Source organism: Mustela nivalis, assembly GCF_964662115.1.
Source record: "Mustela nivalis genome assembly, chromosome: 9".
In the NCBI taxonomy this organism is placed as follows: domain Eukaryota; kingdom Metazoa; phylum Chordata; class Mammalia; order Carnivora; family Mustelidae; genus Mustela; species Mustela nivalis.
In genome coordinates, this window is record NC_139028.1 from 60,960,922 (window position 1) to 60,982,277 (window position 21,356).

General features: G+C 37.3%; 1 protein-coding gene across 41 annotated transcripts in view; it reads right to left on the reverse strand.

The window, feature by feature from the left end:
- The window catches only part of EMSY (EMSY transcriptional repressor, BRCA2 interacting), a 93,243-nt gene that overhangs the window by 9,647 nt on the left and 62,240 nt on the right, over window positions 1-21,356 (reverse strand). For 8 of the 41 annotated variants that reach the window (XM_082749590.1, XM_082749629.1, XM_082749591.1 and 5 more), the window contains 8 exons: window positions 19,705-19,878; window positions 17,613-17,811; window positions 11,488-11,652; window positions 9,397-9,552; window positions 8,222-8,263; window positions 5,925-6,076; window positions 3,488-4,051; window positions 2,006-2,506 (listed from right to left, as the gene is read on the reverse strand). In XM_082749590.1, the coding sequence (XP_082605716.1) occupies window positions 2,006-2,506; window positions 3,488-4,051; window positions 5,925-6,076; window positions 8,222-8,263; window positions 9,397-9,552; window positions 11,488-11,652; window positions 17,613-17,811; window positions 19,705-19,878 (1,953 nt within the window). The remainder of the gene's footprint in view (window positions 1-2,005; window positions 2,507-3,487; window positions 4,052-5,924; window positions 6,077-8,221; window positions 8,264-9,396; window positions 9,553-11,487; window positions 11,653-17,612; window positions 17,812-19,704; window positions 19,879-21,356) is intronic. The other 33 variants (XM_082749595.1, XM_082749592.1, XM_082749627.1 and 30 more) reach the window with 9 other exon arrangements.

The window sequence follows — 21,356 nt, forward strand, 5'->3', positions numbered from 1 at the left end:
TGAATCCATAAAATCAATACTTCCAGTCAAAGCTAAGTGTAACTAGAAGATCTGAAAATATCCCAACAATATATTCCTGATGATTATAGTAACAGGAGCTGTTCCTTTGTATCACACACTTAACTAGCTATATTCCATACAGCTTCCCATGAAATCCTCGAAACAACCTTGTGAGCAACTGTTATGATCTTCATTTCACAGGGAATGAAATGGAGGTACAGAGGTGAACTCTGTTGCTCCAAACTACAATGCTGGTAAGAAGGAGTACAGCTGAGACTCAAACCCAGGTGTTTCTGACTCCAAAAGTTTGGTTCCTAACCACCACACTGTCCTTCCCTCTGATGTGGCCACCTAGCACATGGTATATATACACTGAAAGTTAGTTGTATGTTCTGTAGAGAGCCGATTCATTAGATACTATCCTTGATACACAAAGCAATTTTCAGCCCTGTTCATAAAATACAGAAAATAATTTCCAAATAAGCTATCCCAAATTATTTCCAATATAGTTGGCATACCAATTTAAACTCTTAGGAGCCACAATAAATTTTAGTAAAATAGTTAACAGCTACCATTTATTGGGCAATCACCAAGAGCCAGGTACTATGCTAGGTGCTTCATCTAAATTTTGTACAATCTTCCCATTTATCATGTAAGATAGGCACTCCTTATTTCCATTTTTACTGATGAGGAAACTAACGCAGAGTGGGGTAAAAGAGCCCTGCCTAAAGTCACACAATGAGTGGCAAAGCTAGAAACTTGAAGTCTTTTCCCACATTTTCAGGGGGTGGGGTGGGGGGAGCGACACACCAATGACTCCCCCTGTCAAGAATGACTTAATACGCTAACAACTATTTTTATAGAGGAAGAAATCATTTAATAATTCAATGGCCAGTTCTATTTGCCTTTAAGCATTTTCCCCATACTTATTTATATTAATAAATATAATATTGGTCAATTTGTATTCTCTTATAGCCTGGCATCATGGAAAAGGGAAAGTTTACCATAGAAACTTTCAAGCCACACAACAATGAATCTATGGTAAATCCTAGATTATCCACATTGCAATGAATCCAAATTCTCCATTAAATAAAATGTGCTGTGCTGATAACCTTCCAAGCTTTCTTACACTTTCTTACAAGTGTAGCCAAAAAAATGAAAAGTGACAAGAAAACAATCTGAAACCCTGCAAGGAGAAAGGGAAGTAAAACACAACTTCTAAAGGCTAGTCTGGACTCAGTAATTCTTTAGTCTTGATCTATTATGCATGATGACAGATGAGTTTCAAAATGAAGGGAATGTGAAGCACAGAAGATCTACTGCCAATGAATAATTCATTATGTTCACTTGCCTGTACTTACCAAGGCAGGACAGTAAACATAACAAGATTTTTCAACAATTATTGAAATAAAAAGCAAAGCTTTATGGTTAATCCCAAATTAAATTATGTAGAAACATTTTCTTACAACATGTTTCTGCAGACATTGCAGTTAATTAAGGTTTAACTGTCCTAAAAACCATAAACTTAGATCAAGATAAAGAGCTGTGTATTTCCAAGGAAAGGGTCCCTGAAATTGACTTGAAATAAAAGTGCAATCCAGTTATATCCCAGGAGTTTTTGAGCAAAGACCAGGGAGACTGACCCCATCAAGTTGCTGATTTTCTGGGTTGACTTACTGAGTTAACCCTGGCAAGCATGTCTTATATCTACAAGATATAAGACAAGACTGTCAAGACTGTCAAGCTGACATATGGGCTCAGGGCCCTTGACTACCTCTAAGAGGGGGTGTGATAACATCCACCAATTTTCTAGAATTCTCTTCCAGAAAATAAAAATTTATATATTTATAATAGGTATTAAACCCCAATTTTTCAAATGCCATCTCAAAAATAACTGCTATATCTTTTGCCATCTTGGCATGACTCTTCCTGTGATAGCCCCAATCACAGCAAACCCACAACCCCCAAGATGCCCAATACTTCTCATGTTCCTTCCAATTCTTACCTGGATGATAATTTCTGCTGGGCTCTCTTCAGCTTTCTTTTGGCCTACATTCTGAATACGCATGAACTGGCCTGTCGTAGGCACTCCTGGTGCATCGATTTTCCTTGTCGTTAAGGGAGGGCCAACAGCAGATGGACTTGAACAGGACTCTCTACATTTCTGTTGCTGGGGAGTGGAATTCGCCATCCCTGCCACCACCACATGGGTGGATGGTAATGATCCTGCTTCACCAGTGAGCATACCAGTGGCAAGAACCTTCTTTGGGGGATCCACTACCATATGCTCTACATTTGTATCAATCTGAGCTTCCATCAAAGACATTTTCAAAATGTCTGACACTGCTGTCTTCTCAGAGGCCTGAATGGGAGATATGCTTGTAACTGGTGATGTCAGCTTAGGCACAGAACTGCCACCAGTTATCTTTGTAACTGTGGGAGGCTGGCGCCCCTCAAAAGTTATCTTTGTAACAGAGGATCCTTGGGTTATAATTGGCTGCTCCACCTGAAAACAAATTGGGGTTGTGTGTGTTACAGCTACATCTCTTTGAGAAAACCTATCCAACACCCCAGATAATATGGCAAAAGAAACATTCGTGCGGTATACTAGGAAGACATTCTGAATGAAGCTTGGTGTTTTAAAAGAGGGCTGGATGGGAAAGTATATGGTTATTTTTAAGAAACCTAGGGAATGAGGAGGGGTAAAAAGAACCTTTGTCTAGCCAGCCATTAAGGAAAAAAATAAAGGAAAAAAAAAAGTCACAGCAGCCTTGTTTTCCTTTGTGATTTATATCCCCACACGGTATACCTTCAACCCGTTCTCAAATTATTTGCATTTTCTTCAGTTTTTAAAAATAAAAAGTAGGATTTTCAATTTTTTGCTTCAAAATACACCTATACAAATATATTCTCTATATACGTATTTATAATACACACATACACACATATACATCGCTCTAAAGCCACTGGTTTTCCTTAATAGAATTTTTCTTTTGATTATCCAGATAATTCCTCTATAATCTAGAAGATAAAGCTAGAAGGTAAATTTATTAACTAGATGATAATGATGTAAACTACAAAGGAAGATGTTCAATGAAGCTTCTTAAAAGACTGTAGTTTACTTAGCATTACTGCCACAGATATAAGAGTTTACAGGCAAGGAAAAAAAATATTTTATACCTAAAAAATACAAATAATTTAGGGATCTTGCTTCCATGCACTGCTGACCAATGCTGAAGTGATTTCATTAACTGTCTGGAAAATCAAGTTCTGCATGCTATGCTTTTTTTTTTCTTCCTATTATTAATGCATACATTTCTTCCCTAATATCAACCTTCTGATGGGGTAAAGTAATACCAGCATAAATGAGGCTTTTGAGTTTCCTCTTGCCAGGAGAAAGCACTGCTAATCACGACAGGGTCATGATGTTCTTATTTTTTCCGTGAACAGAGAAGTTTAGCTTTGCATGCTACCAATATTCCGTTACCTGGCTTGCCGGCTGTTTCTCTGATGCAGCTGGGAGCGGCATTTGGCTCTGGGGGGTTTGGGGTTGCACGTAGATTTTTGGTTGGTTCGGAGCCTGCTGCAGTTTAGGGAGCTGCTGCGTGGTTTTCACTGCGAGCACCTGTACTACAGTCTGCGGGGGCTGTGCCATTAAGGTAGGAAGCTGCCTGTCTTTGGCCACCATGGGATGCTGTGTGTGCTGTACATCTGGCTTGGGCTGTGCTTGTTCTTGCTGGAGAGGGGTGAGCTTTTGGTGCCTGATGGAAAGCTGGGGCATTTGCGGGAGTTTGTGCTGGAGCTGGTCTGCCTGCAGGTGGATGGTCTGCTTCTGTTTAGTCTGGAAGCACTGCAGAGTTTTCACTTGCAGCTGAGTCTGTTCCAGCTGGGGCTGGCTAAGTTTCTGCTGCTTAGCTGACTGCGACTGAGTCAGAGCAGATCGGTAAAACAGACCTGTCTGAGGGTCTAAAGTGTCCATCTCTTCAACCTCGCCCTCCTCAGTTCCAAGTTCCTCGCTGTGTTTGGTAAAAGCAGTGTGACTGCTTAATGCCTAAGTAAAAAAGGCACAAAGTAAGAATGAAATAAGAAAAACACCTACATTGCTACATTTTCCTCAAACTGAAGAGACTTGGTTATGAGATTCATTCAAAAATTTTCAGAAGGCCCTAAAAAGACCAAGAAACTCAAGTTTTCTAAACCTAAAGGGGGGTCTTTAGATTGAGACTCTTGTAATTTCAACTCTTAGACATTAAGGACTGCAAAAACTGATCTACTCACTTCTTTAAGAGAAGTCCTTGAGAGCCCAGAATGTATAGGTAGGAGGAGTAAGTTTGCCCTGCAAGCACAGACCAACACAGAAAAGGAGAAGTTCTCTGGCTCAGGACACAGCTCTCTTGCCTGGTCATCAGAGATACTGACCCAAGCAAGAAAAGAATGCAGCAACCCAGGAATGAGGTGTCCAGAGAAAAGCCAAGGTTCAGAGAAGCCCACGTTGGCCGTGTGTATGTCCAACCCTGTCCAGAAGGGAAGAGTCACTGTCTGAGGGACATGCCCATCCGGGTCCCCAAAGAGGGCCTCTCTGCTCAGAGTGGAAATGGGTCCTCAGGCTTCACCAAGGCCTGTGTGAATAACCCTCTGCACTAGTCGTCCTCCCCACTTTGGTCATCTGGGTCCATTGGGCAACAGTTTCCCAGAGACTGGGCTGCCAGGAGGGGAAGAGACCAGGGAGGGGATGGAGAGCACTCCTGTCCGTGGAAAGGGAGATTGTTCTGTGTCAGTTATAACAGTGATGGGAGGAAGCATCGATCTTGAGGGACATAGTTAGGGCCAGCCTGTTTGACCTCTCTGGGGGTCTTGAGAAAGCTCAATGTCAGAACCTGCCAGCAACCAGGCTGAGATCGGATACTCAGCTAAACCTCTGGCCACCTGGCTTTCCTCAGTGACACAACATTCACCCCAACCCTATTCTTCCTGCTTCTTTGTCATGCTATTCCTTTATTCTAAACTTTAAAAACTTTGAGATTCATTTGAAACCCTCCTCTATCTCATAATGACCTTACACATACAGGTTTTTAATGCAACAATTTATTGTCATTCAGGTTAGTTTGCTTACAATTAGGATCAACTGCTACCAGTCAAATGATGGTGCTTTATGTGACAACTAAGCAGAAGTCACACTTAAATCTGGCATCTATGATATCACTTTGTATAGAGGCAGGATGCTTTGGGTTTAAACCCTGGCTCTGCTACCCAGAATAAGTTACTTAACTTCTGTAAGCATGAGTTTCCTCATTTGTAAGAGGGATAATACACCTACCTTGCAGGATCATAGTGGGAATTAAACAAATTAATGTATTTTAAAGCTCAAAGCACAGTATCTGACACAAAATCAGCTTATCAACATATTCTTTTTCCCTGTTACCCTTGATACCAGATTTCCTGTTTTGTATTAACTCATTCTCCTCCCCCATTAAGTCTCTTCCTCAATTGGTCACATATAGTAAAAGAAGTGAGATATTTATACGTACTTATAAATAATGTTTCCTATGAGAATTCATTTTAAAACCAAAACACCTAGCAACAAACAGCTAAACAAGCTAACTTCTATTTCATTTAAAAATCTCACCTCAGTGATAAATGCTTTCGTAACGATGTATACAGAGTGACCAATTCTGAAGTCACAGATTCATCTAGATAATCCCACCCTTTTCAAATGTTCCAATTTTACAGAAGATCCATGAATACTGTTTCTTAATTACTTTCCAGTGTTTTAAGACTCTCAATTCATTTTCTCTACTCAGTCCTCACAGAGGAAAGAACTGCTCTTCAATTCAGTTATTTCTTCTCCTATAATCAATGAAACTGAACCTTATTTCAGGAAGGAGGCAGTAACAGAAGGTAAGAAGAGAAAGAAGAGATACAACCTGCTGCATAATGTGGGTGATTGCTCCAGGGGAAGATGCCGGGATGGACTTCACCACCACTGAAGTCTGTGTTGCAGTCTGTGACTGAGCCACATGCTGGAGCAGGGTCCGCTGGGGCTGGGAGGGCTGTTGGGGCTGGGAGCGATGGCTGACTGAAAATAGAGGAGGTGATGATATTTCTCCAGAAATCACCACAGCATCTGTAACCAGTAGTCATTTTAAACAAATGTCTGTGAGATTGCATCACAGAGAGAATGTGTGGTACTGTGAACTAGGAGGCAGAAGACCAGAGTCTGCCCATCTATGAGATGTGTGACTCTGAGAAAGTCACTTATCTTCTCTGAGACTCTGTGTTCTCATCTGTAAAATGGGAATAACAGAGCCATTATAAGGATGAGATGAGAAATGCGGAAGCACCGTGAAAACTATTATCACAAAGGAGGAACAAACCCCGTAAAGTTACAGCCTCTTGTGAGCTGTACTTAATTTCTCCAACAACCTTCACCCCTTTAAGGTAACAAAACAACAATAAATTTCTGCAATCAAATCCAGGCTATTGTCTTTAAGGATATGAAGATAATACTAAATTTACTAAGATAACACTTTAATTTATTGGTCTCAGTTCTTAATGCAATATAAAACCCAGAAGCATTCAATCTTTTACATGAAGTGACACTGCCTTGCAGCCTTATAGTTCCTAAGGATGTAAGAGGCCAAGATGATACTGCAAAAAGAACTGGACCAAGAGTCACACCTGGATTCTGTCCCACTCTGCCACCAACCCCAGCTATGTGAATTTGAACAGGTCATTAAATTCTATTAGTCTCTAAACTTACAGGTTTTATTTTTGTTTTTTTTAAATAGGAAAATAAAAAAATTTCTTCTACCTAGAAGAGGATCAAATGAAGTAACAGATTGAAAATGATCCTTAAATCGTTAAGTCTTAAAAGTAAACATAGGAATAGAAAAAATCACAAATTTTGTTCATCTGACATAAATGGGTGAGAATATAGTGTAACAGGAAAACAACTCCATTTCTTATTCTCTCACTACATAAGTCCAAAGGAATAAGGTAGGCATTTATATCCATGTAACAGATGTAAAACAAGGTCTACACTGATGCCAAACTATCTCTTACCAGTTTCAACTTCAACTTTTTAAACAGTAAAACATCCACCACTTCTTATTCTACAAAGCCTTAAAAATGCTTATGGTTATTGGGAAATGAACTTTTTGAATCAAGAACAGAGTAAAACAAATCTGTAAGATTAGGTAAGGATTTTGAGAATATCAAAATTCTCTGAATAACCCACGATTCTAATGCTCAAATAACTCAAACTGAAAAAAAGTGATATTAGAACTACTACTGAAATCATTTATAATGTGAGTAAGGGGAAAAAATAAATCATACTAGTATTAAAATTAAACAAATTAGGCGCCTGGGTGGCTCAGTGGGTTAAGCCGCTGCCTTCGGCTCAGGTCATGATCTCAGGGTGCTGGGATCGAGTCCCGCATCGGGCTCTCTGCTCAGCAGGGAGCCTGCTTCCCTTCCTCTCTCTCTGCCTGCCTCTCTGCCTACTTGTGATCTCTCTCTGTCAAATAAATAAATAAAATCTTTAAAAAAAAATTAAATTAAACAAATTAAGTTTTTTAACTGACAGAAGCATCATCAGAAATGAGTGACATCTGAAATATAATAATCTCTTATGAAATTATCAGATTAATATGGAACATTTCTGCTGCCCATAATAATCTTCATGATTATAACATTAAGTTTTTTATTAAGAAAGGAAATGGATTTAATAGAAGATCAACTAAAATCATTTAAGAATAATCCTCATTCAAGATCTATAAACCCCTTCATAGTAATTCCCCAGTGTGCAGGAAAGTCAGAGAAAACTAATGCCTATTATAGGATAATACAAGACATCAGGGCCAGGAACCTGGATCTGAAGTCAAAGAAAATGCTTACTGTGGCTGAGGATACGATGGGGAGGAGATTATGGAAGGAAGTCAGAGAGTGAACATATGGAAAACAGCTGAAAGTGACCTTAACTGGGCGATATCAACAGCATAAAACAGTCACTTATTTCTTTAAATAGCTCTTATTTTTTTCAATGTCAAACTGCTCATTTCTGAGAATCTCACTATCCTGCAAAAAGAAAGTCTCCTTTTTACTGAGTGGAGCTTACCTTTCCTCTACCAGATCAGAGTAGAGCGCATCCATTTAAGTGGTTCCCCCCCAAACAATAATCTTTTACCTTCAGTTATACTACAAATGGATGCACACCACTTACCTAGAAGGGGAAAAGCAACCTCTGTCCCCTCATCAGTGCGTTCTGAAAAGGATAAGTAAGGGAAGAAATCATAGGTCTTTTCCTCCATGTACCATCTGATAATCTAGTCTATCCCCAGAGGTTAATACTCATATTCCCAACATACTGCCCTCTACTTTATTTAGCTTTCTGCTAAATATCTCTAAAGAAAGATGCTAGATGGCTTTCCATAGTCTTTAACTGGATTCTCCCTTCTGGCAATTTTAACTCATTAATCTTTTTTAAAAATTAACGTATAATGTATTATTTGTTTCAGGGGTACAGGTCTGTGATTCATCAGACTTACACAAATCAGAGCACTCACCATAACCCATTAATCTTTAAAAATATCTCTTAAAAATGATACCAAAGAATTCCTTTTCCACTTTAGTATTTTTGACATCCTTTAAATATTTTTAACTTTACATTCTCCTTTGATCACTGCTTAAGAAAACTTAAGACAGGTGTTCTTGACATACTGCTTCATAAGTCATTTCTCCCAACCCCTAATTATTCACATTACTATCCTCTGAACTATTTCAAATCTCTAGGTAATGAAGTGTCCAAACCAGAAAGCAGTATTCTAGGAATGGTCTCACCAGAATATGAGAGAAAGAATCTATGATCCTTCCTGCTCCACTTTTCTATCTATGCTATCTAAAAATCTCATTAGTGTTTTATGGCCAGAGCACATTTTAAAGAAATACCTAATTTGCTTTCCACCAGAACTCCTAAGTATTTACATGGATTTCAAGGTCTCTATTTTTTTCTTTATGCTAAAAAAGCATTGGGTTTTATACCTTCTTTCTCCCTTGACCCACATCCCCTCACCCCAAACTAGAAAATTCAGATGCATCAGAATATCTATCCTTATATAAAAGGTATTTTATCCTCTTTACAGCTGTCACCTTATAACCACAGATTTCATTTACGGCCACCTTCAATTCTTTATTATTTGCAGTTTGCAACAACCAATTGCTTTTTTCCCCCTTGTCATTAATGATAGAGTAAGTCCCAAGGACAATGTGAATGTACTCTCAGACCAAATTGGAAAATATCTAGAAATATAAAAACTATATTCTCCCCCAAACAACCATCCCATAAATCCAGAAAGGTAGCTCTCCTACCTTAATACTACTTTTTACAAGGACACCTACCAGTAGTGATGTATTCAGCAACTAGTTCTGACTCTACCACAGCAATGGATGGACTCTCAGGAGAATGTCTCTTTTCCTGGGTCATCTGAATAGGCACTGCCATCTGACTCAAGTCAATAGTGGGTTGTCTTGGTTTAGATTCCAATTTTTCCTTTACTGCATAAAAAAGTCAGGGGAAAAGTTAACTTTTATTACAAACAAGTATCAAAACCAGAGTTGTCCATGGGAATATGAACCAGACCTCTGGGGTGCTATACTGGCAGTGACTAAGGAAATAGTGAATTGAAAAGAAAAAAAGCAGACTGCTATGTATGGTTGTAGAATGCACAACTTGTACAGCCATACCCAGCAGCCTGGCAAGAACTCATATGCATTCAGACTAAAATTCCACCCTACTATGACTAGGCCAAATAATCTGTGTCTCTTATACACAGTTCTCTTAGAACATTTCCTTTACCCTTCTTCAAGGTAGTCCCTGGTTTTCTTGAATTCACCAACCTGAAAACAAAGGGTGAATAAGCAGTATACACCATGATTTGCTCTAGGGCAGACCTACCCAGAATAGCACAATACAATGACCGGTTTAATCTGATCTATTAAAAATTCATGATAATCTTCAAAGAAATTTACTAAGTCTTCAACGACTCTTAAAGAATAAAAATTTTCAGTGTTTCTCTGTTCCTACAAAAATGTTTTATGGAATGGCCTGGAAACAAGAATGGGTTCCATGGGGGCGCCTGGGTGGCTCAGTGGGTTAAGCCGCTGCCTTCAGCTCAGGTCATGATCTCAGAGTCCTGGGATCAAGTCCCGCATCGGGCTCTCTGCTCAGCGGGGAGCCTGCTTCCTCCTCTCTGTCTGTCTGCCTCTCTGCCTGCTTGTGATCTCTGTCAAATAAATAAATAAAAAAAATCTTAAAAAAAAAAAAAAAAAAAAAAAAAGAATGGGTTCCATGAATAAATTTACTTTCTATCTTAACACTTTTTCTATAAAATCTACTCATTCGGTTTCTACCCTTACAAGACATTAATGCAAATGGCTGAGTATGTCAAAGACAAGAAGCTGAAGAAGTACCTAAGGCCAAAAATAACACCAATAGAAAGATTAAACAAAGATACTAAATGCTAGTATTCTTTGGCTAGTGTAAAGTGGGTGTTATGGCAAATAGTTACCAGTAACTAAGTCCACTGAATGATCATTCAGATCATTCCCATGAAGTTTAATGTGACAAAATCAAGCTAATCATTTAAACAAAGAAAGCAAAACAAAACCAAAATAATATCACAGTCACCCCAAAAGTAGAGTAGATACTGAATTAGGAATCAAAAGACATGGAGTCTCGCTCTGCCACTAGCCTACTAGGTAACATGTTTGGATCTCAGTTTATTTACGCATAAAATGAAGGTTGGATGAGATCATTGCTAAGGTCCCTTTAGTAACCTAATAATCTTTGACTTACTGTAACAGGTAAGTCAGTATAACTGATAGAGGTTTTGCCTGGAGTTTATTGAAGATATTTAAATAACCAGAAATACTGATAGGATCTTGTTAAATAAGGATGGCTTTGCATGGAAGCTCAAGTGGTTAAATTATACAATGAACTAGAAAGATAAAACCAATTAGAATGCTAGCAAGGTCTATTAATGGTGTTTTATGTCCACAAAACTGCCCAACCTGTATTGAGGAGGATGGCAGGGGCTCTTCAATCTGCTTCCTACTATTATTCTTACATAGAACTAACAGCTATACTGAATCTACCCTTGTGCTAAGAAATGATAGAAACTACTGACTTCTGGTGACAAGAGGCTACAAGGACTGCCCTTTTAAGCAGGAGACAGAAATGAAAGAGTTCTGCCCTTTTTTTCTCCCTGACTAGCCTATCCTTCAGTATTCCTGGGCAGTATTCTTACTGAACTGAATTAAGTATTCTTACTGAACTGACAAGCAAACAGATTGCAGCAATGACTATAGACCAGTCCAGAGGGGGGAAATGTGCTCAAATAATAACAAAGAAAATATAACAGTGGTAGTATTTTAGCACAACCCATCTCTAGAGAAAACATGCTTCATTCAATCGAGCATGTGAATTCATACCTGTTGTCTGTTGGAGTTCTAATAGAGCTTTGATTGTTGAAGTAGCTGATTGTGATTCACTGGATACATCCTGATAAATTATGGTGGGACTAGTCTCCATTGCAATCTCATGTTCTGACCAATCCTGACGCCGGGAAGCAATTACATGAACTACAGGCTGGGAATCTGTTTTATATTAGTTAAAAAAAAAAAACCCTATAAACAAAGTTTCTCTTAAAAAAAAAAAAAACCAAAATCTTTGTATTTACTGTAAACTTCATGCTTTATCTCCCCAAGAAGACTGTAAGCCCCCAGAGGGCATAATATCTTTCATGTCTGTATTCACTCACTCATTCACTCCTATACACTGATTCAACAAACTAGGCACCTATAAGCAGGAGTCTATATTGGCACTGAGGATATAAAGGAGCTTACAGAATAATCAGAGGATGCTCAAGAAGCACATAATCTGGCTGGAGAGACAGACATGTAAAAAGACAAATTACAATTTAATGTGATAATTGCTATAATATATAGGTATGCATTTGTGTAAGTAGAGGCATGTTTGTGTATAATAAGAGCAAAATACTGTAGGAGTCTTATTTTCCCCAGTACACCTGAAAATGTGTTCTGTATTACAACCTGAGCATCCAGTCAACATTTACTGGATGGCTGAATTGCTGGAAAGAAATCCTGTCCACCAACAATAAGAATGGATAAATGATCTAGGAACAGGATGATTTAATAGGACACATATAACATCTGGAGTTCAATGTCTTAGGTTACAGCCCCAGCTCTAGCAATTCTTCACAAGTTGAGCCTTTAGGTTTTAGTGCCATTATTTCTAAAATGACAATGATAAAATTACCTCTCTGCCTCACAGGAATTCTGAGGATATAATGAAATAATACATGTAAAAGAGCTCCATAAACTACGAAGGACAGTAGAAATGTTATTGTTGTTGTTTCCTAAAAGTTCTTGATTCTGAGACTCTTAGTCAGTTTCAAAATAAATTAGAGCCCTAACTCCAAGGTTTATTATATTTATACAATGAAAGTAGGCATGTGAATACTAAATGCGCATTAAAACAAGCAAAAAATTACTGAGTTTTCCACCTACAGAATAAGCAGGTTGGACTAGACTATTGCTCCTTTGTCAGGATTCCACAGAGGACAAAAATTATTTTGGATCCCACTCCCAAGTTTAAATTACAATGGACGAGAATAAAATAAACACACATATAGCTTTGTATTCTTGGGTAAAATCAAATGACTAGGGCAAACAAGACAAATACATGGAAAGAAAAAGACTGCTTTGATTTGGATTAGTCAGTGAAAGCATTGTAGAAGAATGAAAAGAATTCATGTAGCCCCCCTCCAAAAAAAAGAAACAAGTATAAATTCAATGTAAGTTCACCTTCTTCGAACCTTTTATTTTTGAACACCACAAAGTTGACGAAAAAGGTTGGGGAGGTGAAATGACTCTTAAAAAACAAAACAAACTAAAAAACAGCCTTCCCAAAGAAAAATCAATATATAATAGACATGGAATTTTTAATTACCATTAACAAACTGCATCCCCAGTTACCCAAATACCAGGCAGAATATACGACACACGAGGGGTGTATAATTTCCATTAAACTTCTCCTCAAATTCTAGATAGCTATGGGACACTATCCTTCAATACCAAATGTCATGTGATGCATACTACCCTTACTCGTTTTAAGTAGACAAATAGAACTTACCCTTAAGAAAAGTAATTTTATTAGGAAATAATTCTTTTTATAAAACCAAGTTCTCACATTTACGAAATTCTCACAATGATGTAAGCACCCATTTGGGTAGGTGAGAGGACCCATGGCAAAGAATGTTTGCAACTCAATTCTGTATATTCATTAAATATACAGAATAAAGCAAGGATAACATTTGCAGAGAGATAAGGTAGAAAGAGATTTAAAAAAGAAAACAAATCTCTGCAAGGGAGCACCTATCACCCCAAATAACATTATCCTGTAGGAGCTAGAGATTCTTCACTCTTTCTGCCCATACTCAAAAAGTAGCTGATCATTGCACAGTATCACTGCGGCAACCCCAAGAGCTGTGACAAAGTTTCTCAATGTAGAAACCAATCCTTAAGTGATTTTCCTCTTTACTTTGGCTTTTATTCTTAGACTAGATAAATCTATTGCCTATTAAGTCTGAGAATGAGGTCAGAATGCAATGACAGAGACATCAAGAACATGATCTCACAGCAGCATCATAGACTTCCCCTGTCTTGAGAATGATGGTCTGCTAACCCTCAGGTATCTTTCCCCCCCAGGTCACTTAGCAAATATTTACTGGATGTCTATTACATGTTAGGTACCAGAAATACACACTGTACTGTTATATGCAAGGACAGATCAGGCATCTCTATGAAAGAATGTCTCCTGTAACTTTACCATAAAAGGCCCATATCACATTTTCATGGAAAAGTTCAGACCTCTCAGCTAGCAGGATCTAAAAGTACATTTCACGCTATCAGCAATCCTATACAAAAATCTTCACAGTATCCCAATCCAGGAACTGCAACACCAGAGAGCTCACTACTTTCTAAGATAGCTTCCTCCCATTTCTGCAGTTATGACAATTAGAAAATTTTCTTAAATGGGCAGGGTTTCCTGTGACTTCTACCCAATGGTTCTAGTTTCCACCCATGTAGCCACAAAGGCCAACTCTTTTCCCTCTTGCATGTCACAGTCAAGAAAACTGACAGCTCCCAGTATGCCCAAACCAATCCTCATCTTCTCTTCTCCATAATAAATGTCCTGTTTCCAACAACACTTTCTCAAATAAAATGATTCCCAGATGCCTTACTCATCTAAAACACCCCTTCTAAACTAAACCCAGGGGATGCCTGGGTGGCACAGTTGGTTAAGCGGTTGCCTTCAGCTCAGGTCATGATCCCAGGGTCCTGGGATGTTCCCACATTGGGTTCCTTGCTTAGCAGGAGCCTGCTTCTGTCTCTGCCTCTGCCTGCCACTCTGCTTGCTTGTGCTCTCTCTCTCTGGCAAAAAACAAATGAACAAGCAAACAAACAAACAAAAACACAACACTAAACCCAAAATGTCTATGTCCCTTCTATGATGTAATAAGTATTTTTCCACTGAAGTACTGTCACAAAGCCCTAGTCCTTCGTTGTATTAAACTGCCTAGACAGCATCACTCAAAATGTTTCAGAGAACATTAGTTCCTAAAGATGTTCTGTAAAAGAAGGGTTCTAAGGTCAAAAAAGTTGGGGAGCAGTTTACATTATATACTCTTCTATTCATCTTTCACAATATATATTAACACATAATAGCTCTGGAAAATTTTGCAATAAGTATGTTTTGCTTAACCTGGATTTGCTTAACCTGGATAACCCACCCTCACCATGATCTACCAAGATCATAAAGCTTCTGGAAAAATCATCCTAGAAACCAATTTGTGGCCTCCTTAAAGCAATGTCTTTATACGATGCATTTCTGTATCTGCCTCATACCTTGTTCCATCTTAAATCCCTACCCTTGGTTTTCTCTCCTTGCTCCCTTCCATTTCACTTCACATAATCTTATATTCTACCTAATCCACCTTAAACCTACTGGAAATAAACAAAATTTAAATAAAGAAATCTTTAGGGGGTGCCTGAGTGGCTCAGTGGGTTAAAGCCTCTGCCTTTGGCTCAGGTCATGATCCCGGGGTCCTGGGATTGAGCCCCGCATTGGGCTCTCTGCTCAGTCGGGAAGCCTACTTCCCTTCCTCTCTCTCTCTCTACCTGCCTGTCTGTGATCTCTGTCAAATAACTAAATAAATAAAATCTTAAAAAAAAAATCTTTAATATTTCTCTCTTTTTAATTTAATTCTTCTTGCAAGTTTCTTGAAAGTTTGAAATTACATTAAAAGAAGAAGTTACCAAAGGTGAGGGAGTGGCAAAAACTACAAAAAAATATAAAGGAAAAAATGAACTGCTATGTAGTGTTACATTCCCAACAGGTACAACCCTCATATACTTTGAATGCCAGCATGATCTTAGACTAACCAAAATCTATCCCTTTCTCTTTAAATCACAGCATATAGATCATTAGTCATTGTGAGAATGCACTAAGGAGCTATACAAAGATATGAGTGGGATAAGGATGATAAAAACTGGCTTTATAATCTAGATATATGTACTCCGAATTGTTAACTTTTTCTGTATTACAGAATATTTTAAAAATAATATGTAATGATACATGACAAATAAATAAAAACAGATGAAACAGATGTATAATAAGAGATTGAAAAGCAGAAAACCTTCCACTCAATCACTTCCAAAAATATCCAAACTTCTGTCCCATTCTTAGAATGAACACTTAAGACTGCCTAATGAAATGGCATGTTTGGGAAGTAAAGACTGGCTTACAGCTCCCTTAGGAAAAGACTTGAAATTTCGTAAGATAACCCGAGATTATGGATATAAAAACATCTACTGTTCATGCCCCCCTTTTAGGACCAACTCTTAAGCTAAACATTTTACCTGTCCTCTATAAAAATATTTCTCAAGGGAAAAAAAATGACATGTATTATTCAAGGAACCAGAGATTTAAAAGTAAAAGAGAAAAATACAGCTGATGTGTGGAAGAAAGAATGGAATCTTTAAATAGCAAATCATTATGAAATAAAGATCAAATGAAACAGAAGAGGCATCACTCCATTGTAACTTGTACAAAGACTGATTCATAATCAATACAGAATGATAAACTGAATCTTCTCAGTAAACTGATCCAGAAAATATTACTAACATTGATAATATGCTGAAGAAAACTATCCACTCTCTAAAATGAGTGTCATATTGTTTGTTAAAATCAACAGTTTTATTTATTTTTAATTAAGGAGTTTTCAAAGACCACTTCAAATGCTATGTCCTCATGAAGCTTTCTTATTCTCTCCTCACTGGAGTGTGAATTTTTAGCCTTTGGCATTTTTATTTGTTACTAATGAACTTACTATACTCATACTGAAGTTGTACGTGTATTTTTAAATCTCCTATTCTAGATTTTAACAAGAATTACATTTTACTCAACATTTATAGGGCCTAGCATAATACTTAATACATAGTATAAAAGACATATATATAAATGTCAAATTCTATTAATGGACTAATCAGGAATTTGAATCCTGTAAGCAATCTGAACTTCCCATTAATCTGGAAAGACTCTGCTAAACAATTAGAATAATAAAAGTGCATAAGATGAAGAATTTGCATTAGAAAAGTGAAATGTTCAGAAAGTACTCCAGAAAAAATAATAGGGGGGTAAGGAGAGGGAATGGAGTGAGTGAGGAATGATCAAGGGAAGATAAACAGCTTTGCTTAGTAGATGCATTGGAGCATATAAGCAAGCATAGGCATAAATATACCTACCATCTGACAATAAGGGCGCGGTCAAGGTAACTGACAGACATTAGTACTAGATTTGTAGGTCTCAGAGCTTATGATTAAGAATTTATTTCAAGAGATATCCTAGACAAACTACATAATTAAAACAACAATGAGGATAAAGAGCTTCCCTACTGTAGAGTCTGGCTTCATAGCTCCTTCCTTATAATTAGGACAACCATACAGTATCATGCAAATTGGGATACCTTTGAGAGTGAAAAGGAATGCTATTAATAGTTATGCTGGAACAGATATAAACCAGGACTTGTTCTCTGCAAACTGCAATGTATGGTCACTCTACTTATAGCTCAGTTATGGCCCACCTCTGGCCACCCTGATTCTTTCTCAAGGTTCAACAGTCACCATTCAAAAGATACATTTGCTTTCTTGCCCACTTACTTCTCTTACTACCCAAAAGGAAACAAGAAGAACCACAGCATTATTCAAGTTCAGTTAACACCTACCTGCCAAAATCACCATCTAAACTTTATCAATTATTTGATGAACATAAGCTACACAGGAAAGAATGGTAAAATCTTATCAAAAACAAAACTTCAGCTCACTGATTACATATCAAACAAAGGAAAATAAAATCAAAAGAATCAACAAAGCAAACCATACATGTTTGTTTGAAACCCCTAGATTCAACTATTTTGGAACTGGGACACTATGTCAGAAGCAATTACATAAATCAGAAGTAAAATGGATCTTACCTTGGGAACTTTGGGAGGACTCTGTAGAAGAGGAACTACTATCTGTATAACTCTGTGGGTCTTCTTTTCCCTCTTGAATAGATGAATTACCAGCTTCTGCCACCCTAGATGCTTGCTGTAATGTTTCTGTGACCAGCTGCCTTGTCTGTTCACTAACAACTGTGGCTTGAAATGTCACTGGTTTGGGTTTAATTAGAACCTAGAAGAAAATCAAAAATACACCCAGCTTAAATTTTAGAGCACTATTTAAAATGCCAAACTTCAAGTCATGAAGAATTTTTCCTGACATGGGAAGCTGCATTCTGTATATTTATTATGCTTTGGGCACAACACTGTCCATCAAAGACTAATTCAATCTATGAACAAATCAGAGTCAGGCCACATACAAGATTTTAAGTGGTACATGCCAGACTGCAACAGCCACAATTTTGACAAGAGGCTCTCCCCTGTTTTTTCTTGCCTATGATGACCTCAGAAGTCATTTTACAATCTGTGTGGGCTATATAGTAGAAAGACAGCCACACACTATGGACAGCAGAAGAGAAAGACACAAGGAGCCTGGATTCCCAATGCCACAAGAATAGTCTAGAATTTTCTCCATCTGAACATTTAACATCATAAAATAATTAAAACACTATTATTAACATAATAAAAATAAAACTTTATTTGTATAAGCCACTTTTCTTCAGGTTTCTTTTCATTAACAACCAAATGAAATTCCTAATGGAGACAACTGCACAAAAATGGTGGGGATCTAAGTCATCTTCGAAAGATCCCCAGAACACTATTGACTTAGACAACTGTTATTAGAAGCAATTATGACACATGTGGTAGATCAATTCCTGGCAAAGGTCAAAACCAAAGACATTAAAATAAGTGAAATGGGAGAAAGATTTCAAACTGAACCATTCCACTTCAAAATCTGAACTCTAGGAGCTGACTTCAATTGGGTGCCTAGAATAAAAATGGTTGACTGAGCACATTTAGTTTTTATTTCTCCAATATGTAAGATTCGAAACCTATTTTGACACCACTAATTCACCCATTTCCAAGAATTCAAGAATGAAAACACGGGTTATTCTATGATGCAAATGATGGAGCAAATGAGGATTATTACCAGTTAAAACTTAAAGGCAATTTGGACTTATCTCTAATCACAAAACTTGTTTGTTTAAATGTGTATACTATTTCACTATCATTCTAAGGGAATTGATCCTAAGGGCAAATTACTAAAGTAAAATAAAACCTTTTACAAGAATTCTAGGATAACATTTCTCAACCAAAGTTGACATTACTTCCTTTGCTGTTCTCATAAAGCATTTAAAGTAGGAACTTTATAAAATAAATAGTAGTCTAGCAACATAAGATTAAATCCTTAGCCTCAATTTTCTAGGCAAATTTCCAGGAAAAATTGCCTTATCTTCTATTGCTTGAAAAATGAACAGATCTCTAGCTACTCTATCACTTAGGTTTCAAGTAAAACAAATTTTATAAGTATTTAAAGTGCTTTCAAAAGCCATACCAGCTTATAAAAAATACTTGTTTCTGAGAGATTCCAAATAACTACCACTCTGCCTAAAGCATCTACTTCTCAAATAACAATATATCCCTTCAGCAGATTTTATTCCAAGGGTGTTCATTTCCCCAAACTTTGCTCATGACATGGCACAAATATTTAGATACCCCCCTCCCAAAAAAAAGTACTGAAGAGAGAAACACAGGTTTTGAAAACAGATGATTATGCACATTTGGTCATAACTTAACAATCGGATCTTTTAAAAGATTATATTGATCTTCTCATTCAAATTTCTAGCGTGGAATTTTAGGAATTTGAAATATGCCAGAGCCAAGAAAAACCAATGTATCTTTTTTTTTTTTTTTAAGATTTTATTTATTTATTTGACAGACCGAGATCACAAGTAGGCAGAGAGGCAGGCGTCGGGATGGGGGTGAAGCAGGCTCCCTACTGAGCAGAGAGCCCGATGTGGGGCTCGATCCCAGGACCCTGGGATCATGACCTGAGCCAAAGGCAGAGGCTTTAACCAACTGAGCCACCCAGGGGCCCCAAAAGCCACCATTTCTTATAGCATACCTGTGTTTTCCCTTGCTGCCCATAAACAATTTTTGTCGGGATGATTTTAGCTGCTGGTTGAACTGTGGAACCTATTCCTTTTGGTTGAGTTACAATCATTTTGGTGATGGGTCTTGTAGCAGTGATAATAGCTGGCTTTGCTCCTGTTGGCACCGTCTGAATAGTTTTTTCTCCCTAAATTAAAGTCAGTGAATATATGAGATTTATATGTATTTAAATGACAAAAACTAAAAAAATCCTTTTATTGAAAAATCACACAGCAAGGTTTTACCAGCATGATCAGGAGAGGACTGTAAATTAAAAAGCAAAGTACAATGTTTTCAGGTGACCAAAAATCCTAGACATATTTGAGACAGTCCTAAAAGTCATCTGCCCAACTTTTGGTCCAAAGAAAGCACAACTTATTTCTTGACAAGTGTATTTTAAAAATTATCTCACATAAGAATATTTACTACCATGTCACATTCATAAAATACATACATTAAAATAGTCAGGAAATTATGTAAGAATACATACTAAAATGTTAACAACAGCTATCTCTAAGAGTTGGGATTATAAGTCTCCCCCTTTATTTGCTAATTTACCCAAATTTTATTTTGGGTAAAATAAACATTACCTTTATTTTCTAATTTAGCCAAAATAGACATTAATACAATAAGAAATTATTATGCATTATACCAATAGCTAAATGGATACCTACAAATAAAATAAGCTCCCCAAATACAAAGTTATAAGGACACACAGCAATCTCTATGCAAAAAAGCATGGGCAAGAGATGAAATCAGATATTAACAAATGTTCTGAGGTCATACAGGAAAATACAGAAAACAAACTTAGGTCATTTCCTACGTTTTATTAATATCACTTTAGTCTATTAACTAAAGAGCTTAAGCCCATTAACTTTTCACCATTTTTTCACTTTTGTCTGCTCTATTCTTAAGTACCTTCTGTCATTTATAGAGTCAACACTTGAGTTAAAATTCAAAAATGGTGATTTTACTAAATAATTCATTCTTAAAGTTAAAATCCATAAAACTGAAAAGAAAAATTTTTACCTTATTGGTTTTTAACTTTTAGTCATCATCATCTGAAGGTGTGGCCATCTAAATTTAGCAGCCAGTAAGAACAAAGTACCCAGCTGAGCTGGCAGAAGGTAATTACTCTGAATTTAGAGCTAAATAGGATTATAAAAATCACAAGTTTAACTATTTGCTGTAAGGGAGATAGTTATCTTAGAGAGATATGAAGTGTTTATCACTGCTGTTATTACTTATTTTAATACAAACACACCGTTCACAGCAGCAGCTTTGGAAGGAGCTCTAGTTCATAAGCCAAGAGCCATTAGTTTGCAAGTGGGCATGCCTACCTATCAAATAGCTTAATGGGCCCTGTCCAAGTATAATGACTCATTCAAAGCTTATCAAAACCAACTAGCAGGCTATTTGAAGAGGCTCTTTTGATGTGTGTAGACATGCCCACGTAAACAAGCTGTTGAGTACAAATGCATATACATATGTGTAGTCTTACACTCTGCTCTATTTTACTAGTATTTCCTGAGTCAAACTCCTGCTGTTAGATATACCTAGCAGCTAGGATTCAGACACAACTCTTTGCTGTATATGACCACAGGACTTTGGGTACATGGCATCCCC